General features: G+C 38.0%; 1 protein-coding gene across 1 annotated transcript in view; it reads left to right on the top strand.

The window, feature by feature from the left end:
- Positions 1-22,327, top strand: part of PARP8 (poly(ADP-ribose) polymerase family member 8) — a 120,899-nt gene that overhangs the window by 64,366 nt on the left and 34,206 nt on the right. Inside the window, exons 7-14 of the mRNA XM_033085442.1 lie at positions 2,190-2,284; positions 5,500-5,560; positions 6,594-6,684; positions 9,498-9,564; positions 10,916-11,041; positions 13,185-13,749; positions 15,981-16,034; positions 16,138-16,233. Coding sequence (XP_032941333.1) covers positions 2,190-2,284; positions 5,500-5,560; positions 6,594-6,684; positions 9,498-9,564; positions 10,916-11,041; positions 13,185-13,749; positions 15,981-16,034; positions 16,138-16,233 — 1,155 coding nt within the window. The remainder of the gene's footprint in view (positions 1-2,189; positions 2,285-5,499; positions 5,561-6,593; positions 6,685-9,497; positions 9,565-10,915; positions 11,042-13,184; positions 13,750-15,980; positions 16,035-16,137; positions 16,234-22,327) is intronic.

A 22,327-nucleotide genomic window follows, 5' to 3' on the forward strand; every position in this document is an offset into this window, starting at 1 on the left:
TAAATCACTTAATCTCCTTTTAAAAAGCAACCTTTTGTCAGATAATCTGAATAAGGTCTCAGATTAAAAACGGAGACTTTCTAAACATAGACCTTTCACTCATAGCAAAGTTACCAGATTTTTTAGCTTTTATATTCACCTTTTCTTCAGCTCTGTAAGTTCTTTCTTTGAATCTCTTATCTTCTACATTTGCAAACAAGAACAGGAGATGAAAACAGAAATACTAATGCCTTTGGCTGTGTCTCTGCATGTCTCTTTTGCTTCAGCTACAAGACATACTTTAAAATGCAGAAATACAAAACTGTGACAGCCTCCTCTGTGTACATCAGTATGTCTGTGGCACTAATTCAGGGGTGGGAAGTACCATACTGTGGTCTTAGAATTTGCCAGAGTGCTGTTTTATTTTCTTTTTGATTTCACAGCCTCTTACCATGAGAAAATAGATTAGAAAAAACATTATGTTGAGCAGTGTGGTGTTCTACATAATGTTCCTTTTGTATTTTACTATTATTAAAACATTAGACTGATATAAAGATCTGGTTTAGGACCAACAAAGGTGGCAAGTGCACCACAGCTACAATTTGTGAAATGATTGCTGTGCTTTCTTTGGAAGCAGGACAGCAATTATTTACGCATCTTTAAAGAATTCTTCTTTGAGTAATGAGCATGTAAAAAGGATTGGTTTCCCCTTACCTAAAGTGAAAAAAATTACAATAATGATTTTCTTCCTGTACTCTTCTACTTGGAAAATTGTTCTGACATGCCTGCCCAAACAAAGGAAAGATACTTTTCTATAACTTTCTGGTCATTAATATCATTGGTATCTCTGAAAAATACATGTCCATGCCATGATGATGAATTCTGTACCATATGCTTAAAGAATCCCAGGTCTAAGTCTGATCAAATTACTCTCTGCTGATTTTAAAATGTATAAAGGTGATTATCTGATTATTATTTTAATACTACAGACATTTAATTAAATCGAAAAGCACATCTCTAAGTATCAGAGCTGAAAGTGCTGTAGCACTAGTTTGCTACAGATTTGGGCACAAATGGAAGAAACAGTATTGCAGTTGGATGTGGCTCTGCAATAACAAGAATTCTCTGCAGGATTCCTGTATAAGGTTATATATATGTGTGGGTCTAAAGGGATAAATTAAATTCTACTGCTTGGCTCTCTGAATTTGTCAAAGATACAGACCAAATCCTACGCTCATCTCTGAATCTGTTCAAATCTAGGGAGTTCGTTGACTTCTGTGGAATTACTGTCATTCTAATTGTTGTAAAGACATAGATTTAGCCATAGCCAAGACATAAATTTTTAGACATTTACACAATCAGGATCATTTTGCTTGAAAAGAAGGTAATAATAGATAGATGATGAATAGATTGTTACATGCCCAAAGAGGTGTTTTGGACCTTGTAAAAGACAGGAACATATTAGTTATTTTGACTTCATACAGTCCAACTAAACCAGCTCACAAATTTTGCTTTTTAGTTGAAAGCCTGAACATAACTTTTTCCGTTTTTCTTGTAGAGTTTGAAAAAAAACAAGGGGTTTGGTGTCTAGACATATACTTCTTTATGCCTTCTCTGGTGGAATGCTTAACATGGGAAGGTGTTCTTCCAATTTACTTTTTTCATCTCATATTATTGCACTGGTGGGCAGAATGCAGCCAGTGACTAAGCTGAAAATGTAATTTAGATGCTGAGGTGCTGGCTATAGAGAACAGTTTCATGCTTCTCTTGTGCCCAAGCCATTCTGTGTCTAGTATATATGAGAGTGTGACAACAAACAAACAAGAGCAAGCAAACCTTTTTGCTGTAGTGGTGGGACTAGGATGACTAGCCTGGGGACATCTGGTTCTTATCCTACTTAACATTTTTAAAATACACGAGTGTCCCAGAACAGATCCTGGGACAAAAGAGGACAGATGGATGAGTCTTTTGCAGCATCTCTTCCCACAAACAGGAAGAGAGCCCTCAAAACACTTCAAGGCAGAGGTGCCTGCTTTGAAAATCTTACTGCTTTTGCAGATGAGGTGGCCTCGGGGCTTCAACTTGTCCTTTCTCAGTGTGGCATTAAGGAATCTTAATGCAACGTATTTTACAGAGGGAACTTTCAAGAGTTTAAATCAGGTGCCAGAAATGAAATAAAGAATTCACAAGATATATTTTTTCCCCTACAGGTTAGCTATGATGGAGAACTTCACAAGCACCCACAGCTGGAGGCTGATTTAACCGCAGTGAGAGAGATCTATGGACCTAATGCAGTATCTCTCAGGTATGGCATTGGCCCTTCTGTATCGTGGAACCTTTAATGTTTTGGACTTTGAAGTCTATATGGACCTTCCCTGACTGCCAAAGCACAAGTCTTTTCTGGTGATTTCTGCATGTTGTGTGACAAAAGGAGGGAGCACTGCAAACCAGCATCACTGCTGGGGTTTTGGGGGTTCTGTCGTGGTTCAGCATGGTTACAAGTAGCTATGTTGGGAACAGCCCAGTTCTAAAACATCATTGTTTTTTGCAGTTCTAGTCAGGCAGTTGTGAGTTGTTGTAAATTACTATTCAACATTTCTCTAAACCCTTGTTAAACTCTTTTTCTGTCATATTCAGTATTTTGCCCTGGAGGTGAACAAGAGGAATGATAAGAGATTTAATAAATACTTTCCCTAGGGAACAACTGAAGGAATTGGATTTGTCTACTTTAGGAGAAAAGGAGAGGGAAAAGACACAGTAACAGTTTTTCTTCTTCAAAAAAGCTATTTGTAGGTGGAACAAGTGATCAAATACTCTGTATTGTCATCATGAGAGAGACAGTAAGAATCTAGGGTTTGATCAGAGGTTAGGGAAGTTTTCAAAGTGTGGGACTCTAAAGCATTCTATACAGGGAAGTAGTGGAACCTTGGTCAGATATGAATTGCTTAGAGTAACTGCACACAAATTCTGTTGAGTGTATATGAATGTGCATGATTCTAGTGCATATCAGTGTAGGATATATATTTTAATATGCCTCAGATATTTTATAACTTCATTTTCCATAAATGTCATCTTAATAATTCTGTAAAAGTAACAGGTAGGTAAGATGTAACAGACCTGTCAGATGCAAGGAAAATATCAAAGGTGTCATACAAATCAAGTAAGAAGACGAGAGAGCATACCTACAGCTATGGTGTACTATACATTTTCAAATTAAATGGAAATTTATTACACTTCAAGAACTTGGGGAATTGAAATCTGAATAGCTGAATATAGATTTAGGAAAAGTATAAATGTTTATTTACTAAACTGATAACTATGAAATTCCATTAAGCTCCTGAAATGGAAATATTATGTGTAACCTTTTGAAAACTTAAGTACATGTATTTTATTGAACCAGCTGTTTCACTGGTAACACTGTGATCCCCTTGAGCTCAATATAGTAGAAATTGGCACCTGTGGCTTCTTTTAGCATGTGTAAATCTTCAATGCTTTATCCACTCTATTGCATCTGAAAATATTACAAATCCTTGGAAATACACCCCACAGCTCTAAGTGTTCATTTTCATCCATCTTGTGCAGCTCCACTTCTGTAAGAAGTCTGACAAGGACTGAGAGACATATTTCCTATATGTATTTCCTAGACAGTTGACCCTGCTTTCAGTAATCTCTTGCTGTCACTGAGTCAGCTTTATATGCAAAAGTGAAGTTTCTGTACCTGCATGCTTTTCACCATTGCCCTTAGAAATCTGGCCACAAAAGCCCTGAGAAAGTGATCCATCCAGCTGATCCAAACTCTTCTGTATTGCTTATTCATTTATGGCCAGAGGACCTCTAGGAGCATCAAAATCAAGATGTGTTGATGAAGCCATTGTAGACAGCAGATCATAAAATGCAGGTGTTGGAACAAAACATGATTTCTTCCTCATGTCAGCTTGGGAAATTAAAACTAGAGTAAGCATCATGTGTCTGAAATCCATCTTTTAGGAAAATGGATTTCAGTGAGTATGGAAATGTCACAGTTAACACTATTTTTTATCTTATTCGTTCTTCACTAATATTTCTATTCCATTAGTTTAACCATTCCTCTGTTTAATTTATAAAATTACTCTTGTTTACAACCTTTTGAATCTATTATGCGAGTAACACCAGTCTGCATTCATAAAAATTGCATAACAGTGTTTGGGTCCTGTGGACAGTGAACAAAAAACCTGATGCCACTGTTGTGTAGGGTAGTGGCTAAGCCATTCAGTAGGTGGAGAGCTCCCCTGTTGCAGGTTTTCAGTGAGCTGTAGGTTGGTGAGTGCCTCTACAGCTCTGGGTGAGGTGACACTGGAGGTGGCTGGGAAGTCTCCTGTAATATGGCCCTGTCCTGCTGTTCACCTGCCCTGTGTGTGCCATGTGTGGGCAGACCTGACCTAGAGAGAGAACCTGAGTTTTCCCTAACCTGAAAGAACCATTGGGTTGCTCAGTTCTGGTGGAAAGGACTCTCTCCGCCAAACTTCGCCAGAGCTCAAGTGATTTCCAGTGCAAACTCAGCTCTGCCGTAGCTGAGAGAGCACTTTGGTAGGAAACAGTTACATTTCAGTATTTGGGAACTGCCTTATCGACTAGTTTATGCACAAGTGCTGCTCTGCGCTTAGTCAAATTTAATAGAAAGGCATGGAAATCACTGTGAGAACAAGCATAGAAATGCAGTTTCAAAGTTAAAAACACCCTAGTGACTGGAAGCTAACCTGTGAAAATTTGAGAGATAGTACCTTTACAGCATTGTCCACTTAAGTAATGTAAATGAAATGGAAAGAAGTTTTTTGTTGTGTGAATAAGTATTTTCTAGCTCTACTTTTCAGAAGTCTTCAAGTGCTTTGGGGAAGGGCAATCAGAATGGGTCAAAAAATGAGATGCAGAAAAGTCACAGTTTAAATGTAAGATTTCAGGCAATGTTAAATCTGAATCTTGCAATACTAAACAGCACAAATAAAAAAGATGACTATTGCCTTGAGCACATTACAGGGCAGTCTTTATTTTTTACAAAGAAATGCTTGAATGTATGAAGCAATCCCCCAGGTATAACTTGCCATCCTCTAGGCTATGTTGTATTTCTCTTCAGTCGTTTATCTGATGCCTGTTCTTGGGTTACTAGACGTTAATCTGAAATACTTCTGAAAATTACTAGAGAGTGTTCTGGTGTCATAAATGGGAGCAGCATGTGACTATTAATTTTTCTTTCTTCATCTGTGCAATATGTGAGACAGAAATACATAGCAGCAATGGAGAGATTTTTGGGGAATTAGTGGAAAAGATTTAGCCTGTTTAAGCAAGATTCTCTGAAAAAAGCTTTTAAGTGCAGCAGACGGTCACCCACTGGGAATATTGATCCAATCTATGTAAATGTGTATTTTATAACTATTCTGATTTTATACATAAGATAATCCTTTATAAAATCTTCCATCTTGTAAGGACTCCTGGATTGAGGAGTATCTTAAAGAGCTCTAATGTAATGTAATTATTTCCTTTCAGGGAATATGGAGCCATTGATGATGTAGATATTGATCTACATATTGATGTTAGCTTTCTTGATGTAAGTAATCTAATCACAGAATTACATAATGAACATTAATATCCATTTAATTTTGCTACACATCAGACTCCCTAGACAACAACTGATACTTCCCTTTTTTGGAGACTTGATCTTCACAAGTCACATTATTGATTGATACTTGGTAGAAAGTATATTTTCTTTCCTTTTATGACCACACTGTTAAAATGCTTTAGGCTTTTATTTGCCACGTGTATTTCCTTCCAGACATTTTTTGTGAATGGTAAATGTTTTAGTAAATATAAATGAAACACCATTATTTTTATGTTAACCTAGACATGAGTCAGGTGAAAGCACTCCCCAGTCCTGAAGGGAAGAGGACTTTGTCAGGAGTGCTCCTGTACAGTAATTACAGAGAGGTTTCACTGGCAAAGAGACAGTGGTGCTGTTTGTTGGCTGGCAGCATGGCTTCTCTAGCTCTTGTGCTGTCATTCAGCTTCACACTTCCTCACCTCATCTGTGCAGCAACTTCCTGGCCTCTATATAAAGAATAAAAATGAGAGCTTTTAAGGGCATCATTAGCTTCTGCACAGATATTTATTTTCAGGTTCCACACAGCACATAAGACAGTTATTGAGCCTTACTAAAATGTTAAGAAAATCTGATAATAACTTGAAATATTTAGAGCAATTTTAAGGAGCAAAAGTTTCCTTAGCCCTTAGGTATGGGGCTAATTTCTATTCTGTCTTTTTTTACTCCTTTTCTTCTCAGCTTTGAAGCAGTACATGTTGGTACATGGGAATGTGTCTGCCTGCACTGTATGTGAAGTGTTGTCTATAAACCTCTGTTTGGTTTAAAGGAGCTCACTCCAGAACTGGAAGCAGTCTGACACTGCTCTTCCAGGGATGTTGGCGTGCTGTAGTTTGTCCTGAGTCTAAAGTGTAAAGTTGGAGTAGATACTAAACAACTGGGAAAATGGATGGATGGTGGTAGACTCATAACGTAGACTGATAAAAAGCAGTAGTTCCTCATGATTGCTAACTATGTCTGTTGTTTTCTTTTTGTCTTAAACTAGGAGGAGATTGCTGTGGCTTGGGATGTAATTCGCACAGAGCCTATAATAGTGCGATTGCACTGTTCACTTACACAGTACCTAAATGGTCCAGGTTGGTCAACTGTGTGTTCTTCTTGTGCCTTGTGTGGTGCCCAGTCTGAGCCATGGGGTAGACACTTATTCACTACCAAATCTTTGACCCTACGTGTGCTCAGTTCTACTGCTGAGAGGAGTCCTGTTGGTTTGATATTAGACTTAACTGTGTTTGCGTGGCTAGGCCCTTCCTAGTGACCCAGGCATCTAATTTAAACTTTCATAGGTTGATTTTGGGAACTTGTTTTCCTGATATCCTTTGAGATGCGGCTGCTTTCCCTGGGAACCAGGGTAAAGGAGTAAAGATCAGATGTTCCTAATATGTGATTTCCTCATTTTTGAAATTAAACATCATCTGCAAAGATGCAGACGTACACAGACCTGTGCAGCAATTAACATGCCCTTCTTAATGCAGCTTTGAAGAGTCAGGCCATGGTAATTGCCCTTTCAGCTTCTGTTTTCTATATGGGTGTGTGAATTCTGGAGATCTTTAGATTTGAAAGAATTTTTAAGTGAGTAAAGGTTCCTCATGAGAGAAAAACAGTCCAGCTCGTGAAGAATCAACTAATTTTGAAGATTTGTAAGCATTCATATGTGAGAGTCAATTTCAGATATATTTTACAGTGCAAGTCAAATTCAGTTTGGATAATAACTTGCCCAGCCTTGGAGACTTGCACTACAGGCTGTCACTTTCAGGCTTTTATCTGTGGGAGAATTCTGCCTCTGGAAAATGAATAGATATTTCTAGTCCTGTTTAGCAGAATCTGTCCCAATGAGCTATTTCTACAGGATATGTTGTCCGATGACTCTAACTATAAGCTATATTCTCTTCATTCACATAACCATTTCATTATAGCAATCTTTTGTTCCCCTTGACTTTGGTCTTTTTGTCTGTAGTTTATTACTTCAATCGTTTTTGTTAATATATAAATCTTAAAATATGCATTTGCAATAGCAGGAAGCAGTGTTAGTATTCAGAACATTTCTGTCAAAGTGTAATTTAAAAAGAAAGAAGTGCAGCAAATAAGAGAAGGTGAAGTGTGTAGAGCAGCATGCAGTGAGAAATGAGAAGTAACAAGAATATATATTGTGCGTTGCTGGCAAGGTTAAGGTGGGAAACAGTTCCCAGTGCTGCAGCTGGCTGCTTGTGGGAGTGCCTGAGCTCTGAGAAAGGCAGGAGCAGGGCCACAGGCAAGAGCTTTGCTGACATTGGTTTTATGAGCTCAGCTGCTGATGCAGCCATGTCTCTACTTACTAGCAAAGCACAGTGAGATCTACCATCTTTTGTGTTAATTCTGTGAATTCCTCTTCTGTTTTCTTGAGAATACAGGGCCAGAATTTTATGCTGTATCTTTTTCTCCTGTGCTACATTCTATTGAGTGAAAACCAGGAACACAGTACATTCCAAATACGGTGGAGGATATGACTACCACCATGGAGCTGTGTAATATACTGATTTTGGAGAGTTCTTCTGGTTAATAGCTTGTTTCAGTAGTGTCTGTGTGGGCAGTTTGTCCCCCGTGCCTTAGAAACCTGTCTTAGAGAGGATGAATCAGCCAGTGGAAGTATTGGCATGTCTGCTCTGAAGGTAGAGTCTAGACAAAAATTGTGGTCTAGCTGTCAGATTTTAAGATTGCTGATTGTAGGTATGATGATTTAAAGTATTCCCCATCCCACCATCCCCCTGCAGTGTGTCTGAAATTTGACAATCCAAAGATACTGCTATACTTAATGAAATCATTCATCCCTCTTGAAAAAAATCATAAGTTTGTATTTAAAAGATGAGTTTATGTTTGGTATTATTTGAATAATAACATTAGAGACGAGGTAACTCTGACCTTTGAACGAAGTTAAATTGCATGGCCAAGTTAGATATATTGTATTTTATTATCAAATGTAGTCTATTAAAGCAAAATTAAAGTACAAACTTTGATATTCTGAATAAATTCTGTCTTTCTGAGTGGTCAGAATAACATCAAAATACTGATGTACTGTTTCTAATAAAATTTGAATAAACCCCAGTTTTTTGTTTGAATTTCTTTTTGATTTTACTTTAGTCATTATCACCGTATGCAATACAAAGGATGCAGTCTGTCCATGCTTGTAATATGCTTTGGCTGCTGTCCTGCCTTGAAGGCCTGTGGCTCTCTCAACAAGTGCTGGATTCCATCTGCCACTTCATCTAGCAAATGTTATTCAAGGATTTTAGTAATGCCACTAGCTAATTTCCATCCTTTACCCTGTGCATTTGCAGTTTCTGGCAGGAGTATGGATATACCAGTGTTAGGACAGGCCTTGAGGAAATTTCAGGGTAATCCTTGGCCACTGGAATTCATATATCTGACACTTAGATGTTGGTTTTAGATTTTGTATTAAAACACCCTCAGAAACAAAATCCAGATACTAATGATTTCAGTTTCAGTCTGGGCTTTATTCATAGCCACAGGAACTCTCTGTAAGCTACTTATTTGGGAAGAATGTTTAAAATATTAGGTGAGACGAACTGCTGATCCAGATACATTTAATCTGATGCTATTTGCTACTTGCATAATGTATATGTAAAAAAGGGATAAATTTTTAAAAATAAAACGAGTCAGAAGAGATACGTTTGGGAGAATTCCATGTAAAATTGTAAATTATATTGGCTGAAATTCCAAAAAGGACCATTCCTTTCTTAATATGTTTAGATAGCATGTCTACTCTTGCCATTGCTTGAATTTAATTATCTGTAGTTAAGCTCCACATACAAGAGGGTCCTTGAAATCGACTTATGTGGTCGTTTGTTGTTACTGCTGTCAGTTCATGTATCAACAAAATATGCTTTTTCCCTAGTGCCAACTGTGGATGTATTTCAGATCTCTACTAAGGAAAGATTTGGACTGGGACATCAGCTGAAAAAGTAAGTCTAGAAAAGTACAAACCCCTGTTTTTAGGCAAATACTACATTCTTTAGTTTCTGGACCATGTCAAGTACAATAAAATTCATGTTGTCAGGTTGCTTGTTGGATTAAAGTATCTTGAAGTGGTTTTTCATTAAATGAAAGTCATTATTTGACATTTGAAGTTTGGGTTTGACTGTTGATGAGGACCTGATTGCTGTTATTTGCTAGACTTTTCTGTCACTTTGGTGCCTCTTAGGAAGTAAGCTAAAAAAGTCATAAAGACCATATCTAGCAATGTTCAATTTCATGTTTCTACTTAGATGGTGAGGCCTCTGAAATGGGAGTCTTTTTGGGCTTCATGCATACCCTGGGGGGCTATGCTTTCATGGGTACCTCTAAGATAGGAATAGTAATTAGGCCATCCATGTTTTGAGGACAAGATGGAAGAATAGTCCAAAAAAGTGGCAGTTTCATGTGGTCATAGTGCAACTCATTTTGATACAATTTTGCTGAGTCATTTCTTTGCATATGCTTTTGTACATGTAATAAATTTTTAAGAATATAGGCTTTAGTATCTCACCATTACAACATTAAGAAACCCCTGAGGGGGAAAAAAAATCCTGTTTAGTGTTTTAAGAAATTCAGTGCAACATTTTCATAATCTTATAAATGAAGCAGCTTATTAAAATCCCTATGGTACATGACTTAGAAGACAAAGAAAAGGAAATTCTTCCCTGAAATGAATACTTTAAAAATGTTTTGCTATTTACCCTGTGATTTTTTGCACTAGGTAATTACTAAAGGTTCCCATATGACATTTTCAAGAATACAGCAGCACAGTTCACAGCTGAGCAGGCATAAAAATACCTGTGAGCCCAGTGGTGCCTCATGGCTGTGGCAATGGGATATTTCTTTTTCACACAAAATTCTGCTTTGACTTTTGTCACTATTAAGTCCCTCACTGCCAGATCAGAGTCAGAGAACAGCATTCTGCTTAGCCATGCAGATGCAGTAGCCTGTGGTCATGTGAGAGGCAGACCCCTGTAGCTGGATTTGATGCCCTTGACTCAGTTTGTCTCTAGATCTCCATGAGAAGTATAGTCTGGGTAAGTTTTGCAGTTGCAGTGGTTCTTTACACAGACTGCATTCTCATTCAGAGTACCATGCTAAATTAGTTCTGTGTGGAAACAAAGGGTTTTTGAGAAGCTGGGGCACCCAATCATTAATCCACATACGTGACAGAACACTTCAGCTGTAGAGTGAGAACATTGCATTCTCACCTGCATGGTGACCACTGAGACCATACTATTAAAGTGTGTATGTCCTGGCTGGGGTAAGAAAACCTTTCTTTTCTATCTTAATTTTCAGAATCATGCAGACATTTGTTACACAACAGTGGAAGAACAGTAAAGAAAAATCTAACTGTACGCACAATAAGAAGGTGTCCGACAAAAAGGTGAAATCCCCTCTGCACATCTTTTCTACATTGCGCAGGTAATTGCAAGGAAAAAGAGCTGTTATCACCATAAACTGTTAAAAATACACAGCAGACTTCACAAGGTGAAATCTTGACTTTTCTCCACGGAAAAGTTCTCTATTTATATCTTACCTCATGGGTTTCCAGTCCTTGGATTGCATGACATCAGGAGTGAACTTGGCACTGCTGCAGCTTCTAAGATTATTAGAAGTCAGAGCATTTCAGTGCCCTGCTCTCTGAAACAGCCATGTTCCATCTAGAACTGGAGATAATTAATTTTATTTTAACTTGTGTTTGTATTTTTATTTTAACTTTATTGAATAGCAAGAATAAAAATACAAGTAATACATATACAAGTAATACATATGTATAGCATATATTATGTATATTTTAAAAATCTGTGTTTGTCCAGCTCTTGTTTATATAGGAGTTTGTATATTTAGTTTTTTAAAACTAGAATGGTCATTAATGAAAGACTGATTTCTGAAGATGCTGAGCACCCTACCCTCTCCAGTGTTTGACTACTTTAATGTTTTCCACTTCTGAAATGCAGGCACAGAATTTCAAAGAGAAAAGGCATTAGAAAGCATAAGAAAGAGTTTATGAATAGTTTGAATGAATTTGAATTTAATACGATTTCTGCCAGTTGCTCAAACTCGTAAGTATATGTAGAATCAGGCTCTGATTTTACCTCTTTCAGGGTTGTCACTATTTACTCTAGTGTGTTTTTCCTGGTTATGGAGAGTTGACAGATCACCCCTTCAATTCAGTTACTGAATTTGAGTTGAATGCTTCTTTGAATATTCCTTCTTTTTGATGAATTTAGCCATTCTAAATTCAGGGTATGAAAAAGAGATAGAATACAGCAATACTCAGACTGAAAAAGGAGGGAATGTCAAAGATGGCGAAAGATTGTCTGTTCAAAGGTAGAGGAGGAAAGATGGTTTTTTAAGTACAAGTCTTACGCATTCCCTACCACACCACATGCCAAGCACAGCCTGTAGTTTGGGGGATTTTTTTATTCAGAAAAGGCATACAAAACCAGCCTATTCTTTTTTCCTCTGGGTTTAGGAGCTTAAGTCCAGAGATGACTCGGCCCAAATGCAGGACCTCCTCTGTCCCCAAGGCACCATTCCTAGCTCCCATCTGCAGGAGGGTGACAGTGAGCCAGCTGCTTACAGTGAATCAGCAGCCTCCATCCTCCTCTGTCAACACTTGCTAACAGGGTGGGGAAACCTGCCAGCCTCTCCTTTTGGGTTTTTACTTCTCTATTTGACAAAAACAAAACAAAACCAAAAAACCCCCAAAACAACAACAAAAAAAACCATACAAAACCTCACAAATGCCCCACCCACAACTCTAAAGATTGGTGTTGCTTATAAAACACAGGAAAATGATTCAGCATATCTGTTATATTTTCTTCGCAAGGACAGATGAATGTGAACCTTACAGAAATGTGATAGTTTGTGTGAATGTTGTTTCATAAAAATCTTTTGTTCTTTACTTTCTGCGTTCGTAAGGTCTCTCACATTCTCATTTCTAGCTTTACAGAGTTGGAATTCGTCTATAACTAGAATGAAGGGCATAAATTTGTCTTTCAAAAAGTGCCCAGGTTATTATGATGTTTTAAAAATAATGTCCTTTTCATCTGAATTAAATATGGTTTAATGTCTCCAAGTTTCACTGCTTATTGTATCTTCTATTGGATGTGAACACAGAATTTGTTATTCTGTGTCCAGAATACAATAACTTACATGGGATCATGCTGTAATCATTACATAGAAAAACTTGATTTTGATAAGGAAAATGTGTTATAAGAGGTGGATTTAATTTCAAAGATAATTTCCTGAATAATTGGTTTGTTTTGAGACATAGAGACCTTCACAAATAGCTGTAAGGTCACAGCTCTAACTTCTGCTTTAGTAGTTAATTGTCTTTTTGATTATTGAGCTCGTGTGTAAATATTAGTAAGTTGTTTGTTTTGGTATTGGAAGACGTTTTATATACAATTGTTCATGTTTTAAAAGTTTGGGTTGCATTTATCGCTAGTGAAAAACATAAAGACAGGTGACACTTAAACATGTTTACATCTGTGTGATCTTGCTTGATTTTGTCAGGGTTTTAATTACTCTCCAACTTTCCCGTCTTCTTTATTCTAAGGTCGCCAAGTTATCCTCCACCTGGCTGTGGTAAAAATAAATCAAAACTGAAGTCAGAACAGGATGGCATCTCCAAGACTCACAAACTACTGAGAAGGACTTGCTCTAGCACAGTGAAGGCGGAGGATGTGTGTGCCACAAAATCTCACAGAACCTTTGGCCGCTCGTTGTCGAGTGACCCTAGGGCTGAACAGACAATGGCTCTCAGATCGCACAAACTGCTGAGCCGCACTTGCTCTGCAGCTGCCAAGCAGGAGGAGTGCATCGCTTTAAAGCCCCATAAGGTGTTAAACAGGTCGTGCTCTGGGGATCCTCGATGTGAGCACAACAGCACCTTGAAGCCCCACAAACTTTTAAGCAGATCCTACTCCAGTAACCTTAGAATGGAAGAATTGGATGGATTGAAGAATCACAAGTTGCTCAGCAAGACTTACTCCAATGCCCCTAAATCATCCAAAATGGAGCCTTTCAAGGAGGCCACCATGGCAGAGAGCAGGAGGCTCTCTCTTACCTCAGGGCTTATTGGTATCTTAACACCATCCTCATCATCACCTCCACAAGCTGCTGTGCGTAATATTTTTTTTGTATTCTGCTCATTTTCCTCCTATTATTTTCCAAATGTGCTATTATGCTTTTTGTGTGAGGGCATTAGTACTTAGGATATATGTTAGTGACTATATTGGATATACTGGAAGACAAGAAAATGAAGTCAGCTTTTCAAGGAGGAATCAAACAACTGTGCATACACACATACTTAAGTTATGAAATCAGAATTTGCTGGGGTCAGGACAGAGATTTTATGTGTTGTGTTGAATGCACAGCTACTGGCCATGGGAAAAATTCAGTTACCTACTTCATCCTGCAGGAAAAAGGGAGAAACTGCACTGCAGTGCTGCAAAATTAGGTTAGTTGCAGAGGACTTTTCTCATTTCCCTGCTTGCTTCATGGGGGAAGCAATTGTCCCTTAGATGGTTTGAGTGCCACATCACCTCTCCTTCTAGTCTTTGCATCTGCCATTATCATCGTCATCATCACTGCCATCATACTGGAATGAACTCAGTCATGGTTCACTCACCTCTTGCACATTTGTGATTCGTGAAGGGTTAAACCTTCAGGTGTGCTGAGGTACATCAGAGGCCACACAAGGAACCGAACCCACGCTGGCCCTCTTACTTTCCTCATAGACATGATCAGCTGAGAAAACAGGATAGCATATACTCTTGCATTTAAGAAAGAGCTCTCAAAATCAATTCTTCTACCTATGCCTCTTAAAAGATGCATTTTTTACTTTAGAAGGAGGAGTGGGTTTGTTTGCAGTGTTTCAAGGCAACAGCCTGGTTTTTGTGTTTGATCTGGGGAGAAGTGTTTAGAAAATAGTTGTCTCCACTCTCTTTGCCTGGTGGTACCTTGAAAGCTGATTATTCCTTCAGATGCCATACATATGTTTAAAATAGTGCATTCTAAAAAATGAAATTACATTGTGTTTGCGCGATGTTTCATGGTAATTTGGTTTAGTAAGCTTTAAGCTATCCTCTTCAGATCTACAGGCAGGGATACACTATTGTAAGTTCATTTTTATATATGTGCTGTGTGGTTGATTTATGTGATGTGCACAGCAGAATTAATTTAAGATGAGCCGTCAGACTTAGTACTTGTTGCAGTTTAGAGAAGCACTTTTTTCTAATTCAGCAGAGGATGTATTAATATAGCAAGATTTTCTCTCCTGACATTAATAGGAAAAGTCCCTCTGTTTTTTATAAGATAATGAAGAGCTGATTAGGTTTCATTACTGATGTTATCAGAAGAAAGGCAAGCCCTGTTTGGCAGCTTATAGAAACTACCCATAATTTATTGCTTCAATGCACTTACTTTGAGGGACGATCATCACATATATAGTCAGATATAGTTTGACTGATGTTAGTGGAAGGGCATCAGGAGTCTATTTCACATTTTATATGCAGGCACCAGATATATGGGTAGCCTGGGCACCTAACTGTAATTTGAAATCAGTGGAATGTAGAAGTGATGAATCAAGATACTGAGTTCTCTTCAATTCTCAGCTAAAATAATAGAGTCTCACATATGAATGAAAGTAGGATTGTTGCCCAGAAGAAAAATGGAAAAGCAATTAAACAATTAAACAGTAGAGAAATGAAAGGAAATAACCCTATTTTAAAAAGCAGCCAAAACACCGTAAATAGAGCTGATCTAATTCTGTTGAAAACAAGGTTTGATTGAAATAGATGTCAATCTGGAGGGAAGTCTGAATTTTACTGACTCTTTTCACAGAAGTTACTTCTAATTTATGTTTTTGTCTGCTGAAAGAAAAAGAATTTGAGTAGTATCTGAGCATAAAGTTCTCTTAGTGTGGTGTAAGCAGAAGTGAGACCTTAGTACACATAAAAGAAAAAAGTTTTCAGCCTTACTGGGAGTTACAGTAGTCTTTCAAGCCTTAACATTGATTAGTAATGCACAGTGAAAACATAGCGGAAGTTACCAAACTATTAGGATGGAGTAAGGCACTGGTGTTTTCGTTTGAGATTACAGTTTCTCAGATGGTGAGCCTTCTGAGAAGGCCTTCATCAGATTAAAGAACTAGAAAGAAATACTAAAAACCTACCCCATACTCAGTAAACAGTAAAAGAATTGATTATTTGTAATGCCTAGTTCACACAAGTGAGAGATCTCTTTAGATACAAATTGTTTATATATTAACATGCAAAAGTTTATAAATGCCTTACCATTTCCTTGTAATTAGTCTGCCGACACTGAAGTTGCCTCAACTTTTCCGTTACAGCAAAATTATGGTGCAAAATGCGTTCCTGCGCGAGACCGTGGCTTTCTTGTGCAGGTAGGATGTCATATCCTATTCACTTATGAAACACTGTGGAGCATGAGCTGACTGTTAATTATTTTTAAGCAGATGTTGTTATTCTCATTTTCATTGTTCTCAGACTATTGAATTTGCTGAGCAGCGGATACCAGTATTGAATGAATACTGTGTAGTTTGTGATGAACCTCATGTGTTCCAGAACGGCCCAATGCTGAGGGTAAGTGGTGTGCTGGTAAACAATTCATTTTATAGTGCCTTAAATAACTGTGGACCATACAAACCTGTTGGAAAAATATTGAATTATTTCAGATGGGTTTCATCCTAATACTCTTTTGAGATTCAAAAATATTAAGCATATTAATTAGATTTTGCTGTAAATTTGGGGGGAAAAAAGTCTTACAAGGAAGAGAGAGAGAAATTAGGCTTGTATCACACCACAGAAATGTAAAGGGGCATTTATTTCACTGAACACTATTGTGCTGCAGTAGTCACAGCCAGATAACAGAGAAGTGATTAGAGTGCATTCCCAGTCCTCTGGCATTCTTCTGAAAGCTTTGGGCACCTCTCTCCAAGCTTTTATCAAGCCACAACCATGATGTTTATATACACTGGTGTTAATGCCAGCACTCTGTGAAATGCTTCTGACCTTGTTTTTCTCACAGGCTGCTGGAGTGAGCCATCCTCAAATGTGATAAAAAAGGCAGTAGAAGGAGATGCTCTGTGAAGTGCCTGATCTGGCAGTGACCCAGCCTAGGGGCACTGCTGTGGCTCAGTATCCCCAAAGTCTGCCCAGATGGCAGCTCTTCCTTTCCTTCCTGTATGACCAGGAGCAGAATTTGCCTGCTGGTCATTGTAGCCTCCCTCATGCTGCTGGTGAAGGCGTGCAGTGGAAAAGAGTGGGATGGGTCATGAGAGACACACTGCCTGGAGCTGCTGGATCAGTGCACTTTGTGAAAGAGTATACTAACAGAATACAGTTCTTAGCTTTAGGACTGGTCTTGCGTTTTAGAATCCTCTTGTTTCACCTGCCCTTCATCCAGTAATGAAATATGAGTAATCATGTTTCATGGTTAAAGCCATGGAAAACTAACTGCAGTGAGGGAATGGTTGGACACCAGACAATTTCTCCACAGTGTGGCCAGCAACTACACATAAGCTGAAACAGATGTTGTCTGTGATAATTCCAGGTGACTAAATTCAGGAGGATTATTGCTCTACCTTGTAGCAGCAGTCACCTCAGTGTCATTCCCCATGACTCTGACTGGCACACTGCATGCAGGGTGTGCAAATGGGCTGTTGGTAGGATTGGAAAAAGCATATACATACCCAGTTAACACTATTTTAAATCATGGTTAAACCCCTATGGTTTTGGGTATCCAGTCACTGTTATTTTCACCTCTTCAAGCTCATATCTATCTTTTAAAAGCAAGGTTTTCTGACAGATTTATCAGTAGCCAAAACTGATTAGAAGCCTATATAAAAGGCATCCGTTCCTTACTGTTTGTCTTTGAATGTACCGCTGTGTATATTATCTGCAACAAAAAGAGATGAGACAAAGTAAGTATTGTTTGAAGAAGGATTAAAGGTTCGAAAAACATGATTTAGTTTATCTATTTATCTATTATCCATAGGTCAAAGCAAACAGTAGGATTTATTCTATTAAAAAAAAAAACAACAAAAAACCAGAATGGAAAGTTATCTGCTCTAAATGCAAAAAAATCTTAATTCCTTCTTTCCCACCATAATGATTTAAATCTCTCAGAATTACTCTTTTGTGTCTTCAATTTAAAGAAGGGTCATTTTATAGCTATCAGTTTAAACATTTGTCAGCATTTCACAACAGAAAAAGCTGCAACCAAATTTGCCCCTGAACATATATTCATCAGTGCCTTTGAAGCAGCATAACCTGACAAGCTTGGCAAAAATGAAGGAATGTCATTATATAACCTAGGAGAAATTAGATACCAGGAAGAAATCTAGCATGCTCTGTGTATGCTTGAATGACTCAATAAGCAATATAGAGCCATTAATGAGTTTGCAGTTCTGTAGAAGGTGAGAAAGGATCTCAGTTTGAATTGAGCATTAGCTTGCCCTAGAGTGTGTTAAGGAAATTTATGCTTCACTCTGCTGAGAGGTCTGGCCAGGGGCAGCTTAAAGTAGTCAACTTGTGGGGTTTATATACATGCTTCAGCTGAACACACATATACACATCCATGCATACACATGTATGTATGTGTATGTACATATATGTATATGTATGATATATATGTATAATATATATATAATTAGGTGTGTATATATATAGTGTATATATATAATGTATGCGAAGAGAAAGAGCATTTTCTCTTTAGGACCACTGCAGGAGCAGATCTCAGAAATTTGAGTACTTCTGTTACAAGAATGCAGAAAGCTCTCATTTAAGGCAAGGCTACATGCAGTGTAGCCTTATTGAGGATCCCTGGCTTTTGTAAAGGATTCTCTCTTTGGAGACCACAGTAACCTCACCAGGTTTTGTAAGGTGGGTGCCTTGCCATGGTGTGTTTAGCAAGAGTGTCCCGATCTCATTTTCCAGAGATGCATCCCTAAGGCATTACATGCATAGGCTCTCTCTGTAGCAGGTTGTGTCACAAGAGGTGCCATGGACTAAATAACTGAGTCATTCACCAGTTTCTCCCTTTAAAGTTTGGTTTCTCCACACAGATGCACACAGGTCCATGTCTAGGTTTGGATACTTTTAATGGTGAGTTTCCATTCTACATTTTGGACCTTCTTTTTCAACAGCAAAGAAGACCTATGAATTTTAAAAAGCATAATAAAGATATTGCTTGAAAAGTTTCTTTAATATGTATATAGACTTGATTTTCTGATCATTTATGGAGTTTCATGGAGTTACATAGAAGCCACAAGAGAGATTTGATTCTCTAATCCTCCCCTATGTCAACCTGGTGCCTTTCCTGAACTATAGTGTAGTTTATTAATTTTCTTAAAAGCAGTTAAAAAAATTCAATGATTGCCATCACACAACAATCAGAAGTTTTTTAATACTGTGAAATGCTATGCCTAATTACAAACTCTTACGCTCTGTGTAGTTTTTCGTGCCGGTTGTTACTGACTTGCAAAATTCAGAAATCTCATCCTCACAACAGTTGAAGAAACCATCTGAAACTGAGAGAAAAACTTTTTCTTTCTGTAGGCTATCATTTTATCTTAGTTATAAAGTATATTTAAATCAATCTTTCTCAGCAAGCTTTCTTCTCAGTACTGTGTTTCATTTTCATAAACGAATTTTTCTGAAGGAGTAGTCGGGCTTTAATGTCTGCTTCAATTTAAGTTACTTTTTAAAAATCCTGACATCTTTTTTCCCATCTGATAACAACCACTTGATGACAACGAGATGTCTCATTTTTTATGGTTTTATTTAGGCACTAGATCCAAATGGCAGATGTATGACTGTGTGGAAGATTCTGTTGCAGAACAGCTGCATGACATGATTGCATATGTTTGACTTGATGATTTTACAGTGGACATCTGTCTTGCTCCAGAGTCCTCAATAATTATCTGATCATGCAAATGTGCCCTGCTGATTCAAGGATCCTGTTGTACATTGAAATCTTTGGCTGTTGTTAGGCCTTCTTGGTCCTTTATTGAGGATCACTAAAGGGGCTGCTTTATTTGCTCAGAGAATATGAATAAGAAAGAAATTCTTATATTTCTCTTAGGAATTTCTTTACAGAGCAAAGTGAGTGTCTTTGAGAATAACCAGTTTTCTTTTGAGCTCCAAAATTTTCTGAAATACAGAAGACCAGAGTTAAGTGCTTAATTCCTCTGTGTTCTACACACACTAGTCTGTGTGTGTAGAAAACGGAACAGATTAGGCAGATGGGGTGACCTTAGAACATGCCCAAACCTAATGCCCTCACAAGGAACTGCACCTGTATTACTGCGAAGGGGAAGAACAAAGGTTTTCTTCAATTGTTGGAAAAGTACTGTAAAGCATCATGTGGTTGTAACACTCTTCTTTGTAAATGCCCATGGTCCACTACTTCATTCCATGCTTAAGAAAAAAACCAAACAACAAAGTAGTAAGTAATCAATGCTTTCCTGTAAGTATTCACACCTTTCCCGGATAAGGTGGGGATGGATGGAAGTTCTCATCACAGCATGTTTCTTTTGTATTTATTTCAAAGAAACAGTGAGATCTAAAGATTATTTGCAGTGTACCAGAAGTTATAAAAGCCAAATTGAATGTTTGGAGATTACACTTATATAATGTGAGTACCAGCAAAAATCAGAAAATTACTTGAAATCACTGCATGGAATGATTTGCAGTTGTTCTGCAAAGCAGAGGAAAAATGCAATGAATACACGGATCCTAAGAATAAAAAATATTATTTAAGCTCTTACATAACATGGACCAATACTATTTCATGCAGTAATTTCTAATGATGATAGGAACCCTGCATATTTCACTTTTCACAGAAAGATTAAGCAACAGCTTTGAAATCATTAGCAAGTGTTGGGACTGCAGCCAGTACATCCAAACAGCTCCCTTAACTCATATAAAGAATCACAGTGCATCCTCCTGCCAGGCAACCTGTGCAACACAGCTCTCAGGAGCTCTGCCATCTTCTGAGGTACCTCCTCGCTCTGTTCTGAAAAAGGGGGAAGTGAAAGGTCAAACACAGGTTTTATGGAGGAGACATGAAAAGGCAGACACAGTAAATCTACTGAAAAATGTAAGGACCTGGCCCTTTGAATTATTTGCCTCATGTTCCTGTCTTTGAATGTGTTTTCAACAGAGAAGTTGTTTAGATGAGTGAGAATGGACTACTATTTGTTTGTAATTAATGACTGGATTCGGATTGTTTCAGTAACATACTGTGAAATGCTTTTTTTTCTCCTAACATTTTCAACCAGTTGGTATTTCATTCACATGTGTGTTGTTGAAATAGTTACATATATTATCCTCATTTCTGTCAAACTACAATATTAGATTTAATATTAGAAATTAACTTGGGAAAGTTGAATGATTTCCACAAAACCCATTCTGAAGTACTGACATGTTCTTGCATGGGGCATGTCTGTAGTGAAAAATTCCTGAAACTGGAATTTATTTCATCCACTGTCTTTCACTGGCTTTTGAAGATCTCCAAGGATGGAGTCTGCACAGCCTTTCTGAGCAACCTCTTACAATGCTTGATAAAGCTTTAGGAAAAACTTACTTTAGCTTTATCTAAAATTTTGGATAAAGTTTAGATAAAGCTAGTCCTGTATTAGAGAATAAAACCACTGACTGATCTCTAAAGGTCCTTTTCAACCATCTGTTTTGGTTCATCTAGCTAAAAAATGTATTTTCCAAAGCAGATCCAAGAATGTAATAAAAAAGCATTATTTGGTTCAATGTTAGAAGACTATTAACTTTTTTTAATGCTGTATGAAAGTCTTCCTTTTATTATTACTAGAATATTCTAGGGAAGGACTAAGTTGCATTTTAGTAGTGCAAGACTTGCTGCTGTAACAGTAGAGAAATAAGTTGTTTTAGGAATTCAGCATGTACATTTATTACGAACATTTAATGTAATAAGATCACGAGTCATCAACAAAAGTGGTTATTATATTTAAGGATCTGATTAAAAGAAGTGTAATAAAAATGAGATATCATATTGGAAGACCGGAGTAAAGGAAATATCAGTCTTTCTTTAAGAAGGGCAGGAAGGAGAGGATCCAGATAACTCCACTCTGGTCACCCTTGCCTTGGTCTGTAGGAAGGTAATGAAGCAACCAAACCTCAAAACCATCTCCAGACACATTAAGGACAAGAAAATCCTCACAAAGAGTCAGTATGGTTTCACCAGTGGGAATTCGTGCTTGACTGACTTGATTGAACTTCTCTGAGGAAGCGACTGGTCTGGTAGAATGAGGGGAGGGCAGTGGATATTGTCTGCCTGGATGTGAGTAAGGAGTTTGACAGTATCTGCCATAAGATCCTTTTAGACAAGCTGCTGGTGCGTGGGCTGATTGAGGAGATGGGAAGTCTGGAACCTGGCTGGATGTCTGGGCATAGAGTGTGATGTTCAGCTGTGTAAAGTCTGCGTGGGGGTCAGCAACTCATGGTGTACCCCAGGGGTCAGTAGTGGATCCAGTCCTGTTGAGTACCTTCATCAATCTGCACCTGGATGATGGTGCAGAGTGTATCCTCACAGCTTGTTGGTGATGAAAACATGGGAGAAGTGTGTGGTCCTCCAGAGCAATGGGTGCCATTCAGAGGGACCTTGGCAGGCTGGAGCAAGGGGCTGCCAGGAGCATCCTGC

The sequence above is a fragment of the Catharus ustulatus genome, chromosome Z (genome assembly GCF_009819885.2).
Source record: "Catharus ustulatus isolate bCatUst1 chromosome Z, bCatUst1.pri.v2, whole genome shotgun sequence".
Lineage (NCBI taxonomy): Eukaryota > Metazoa > Chordata > Aves > Passeriformes > Turdidae > Catharus > Catharus ustulatus.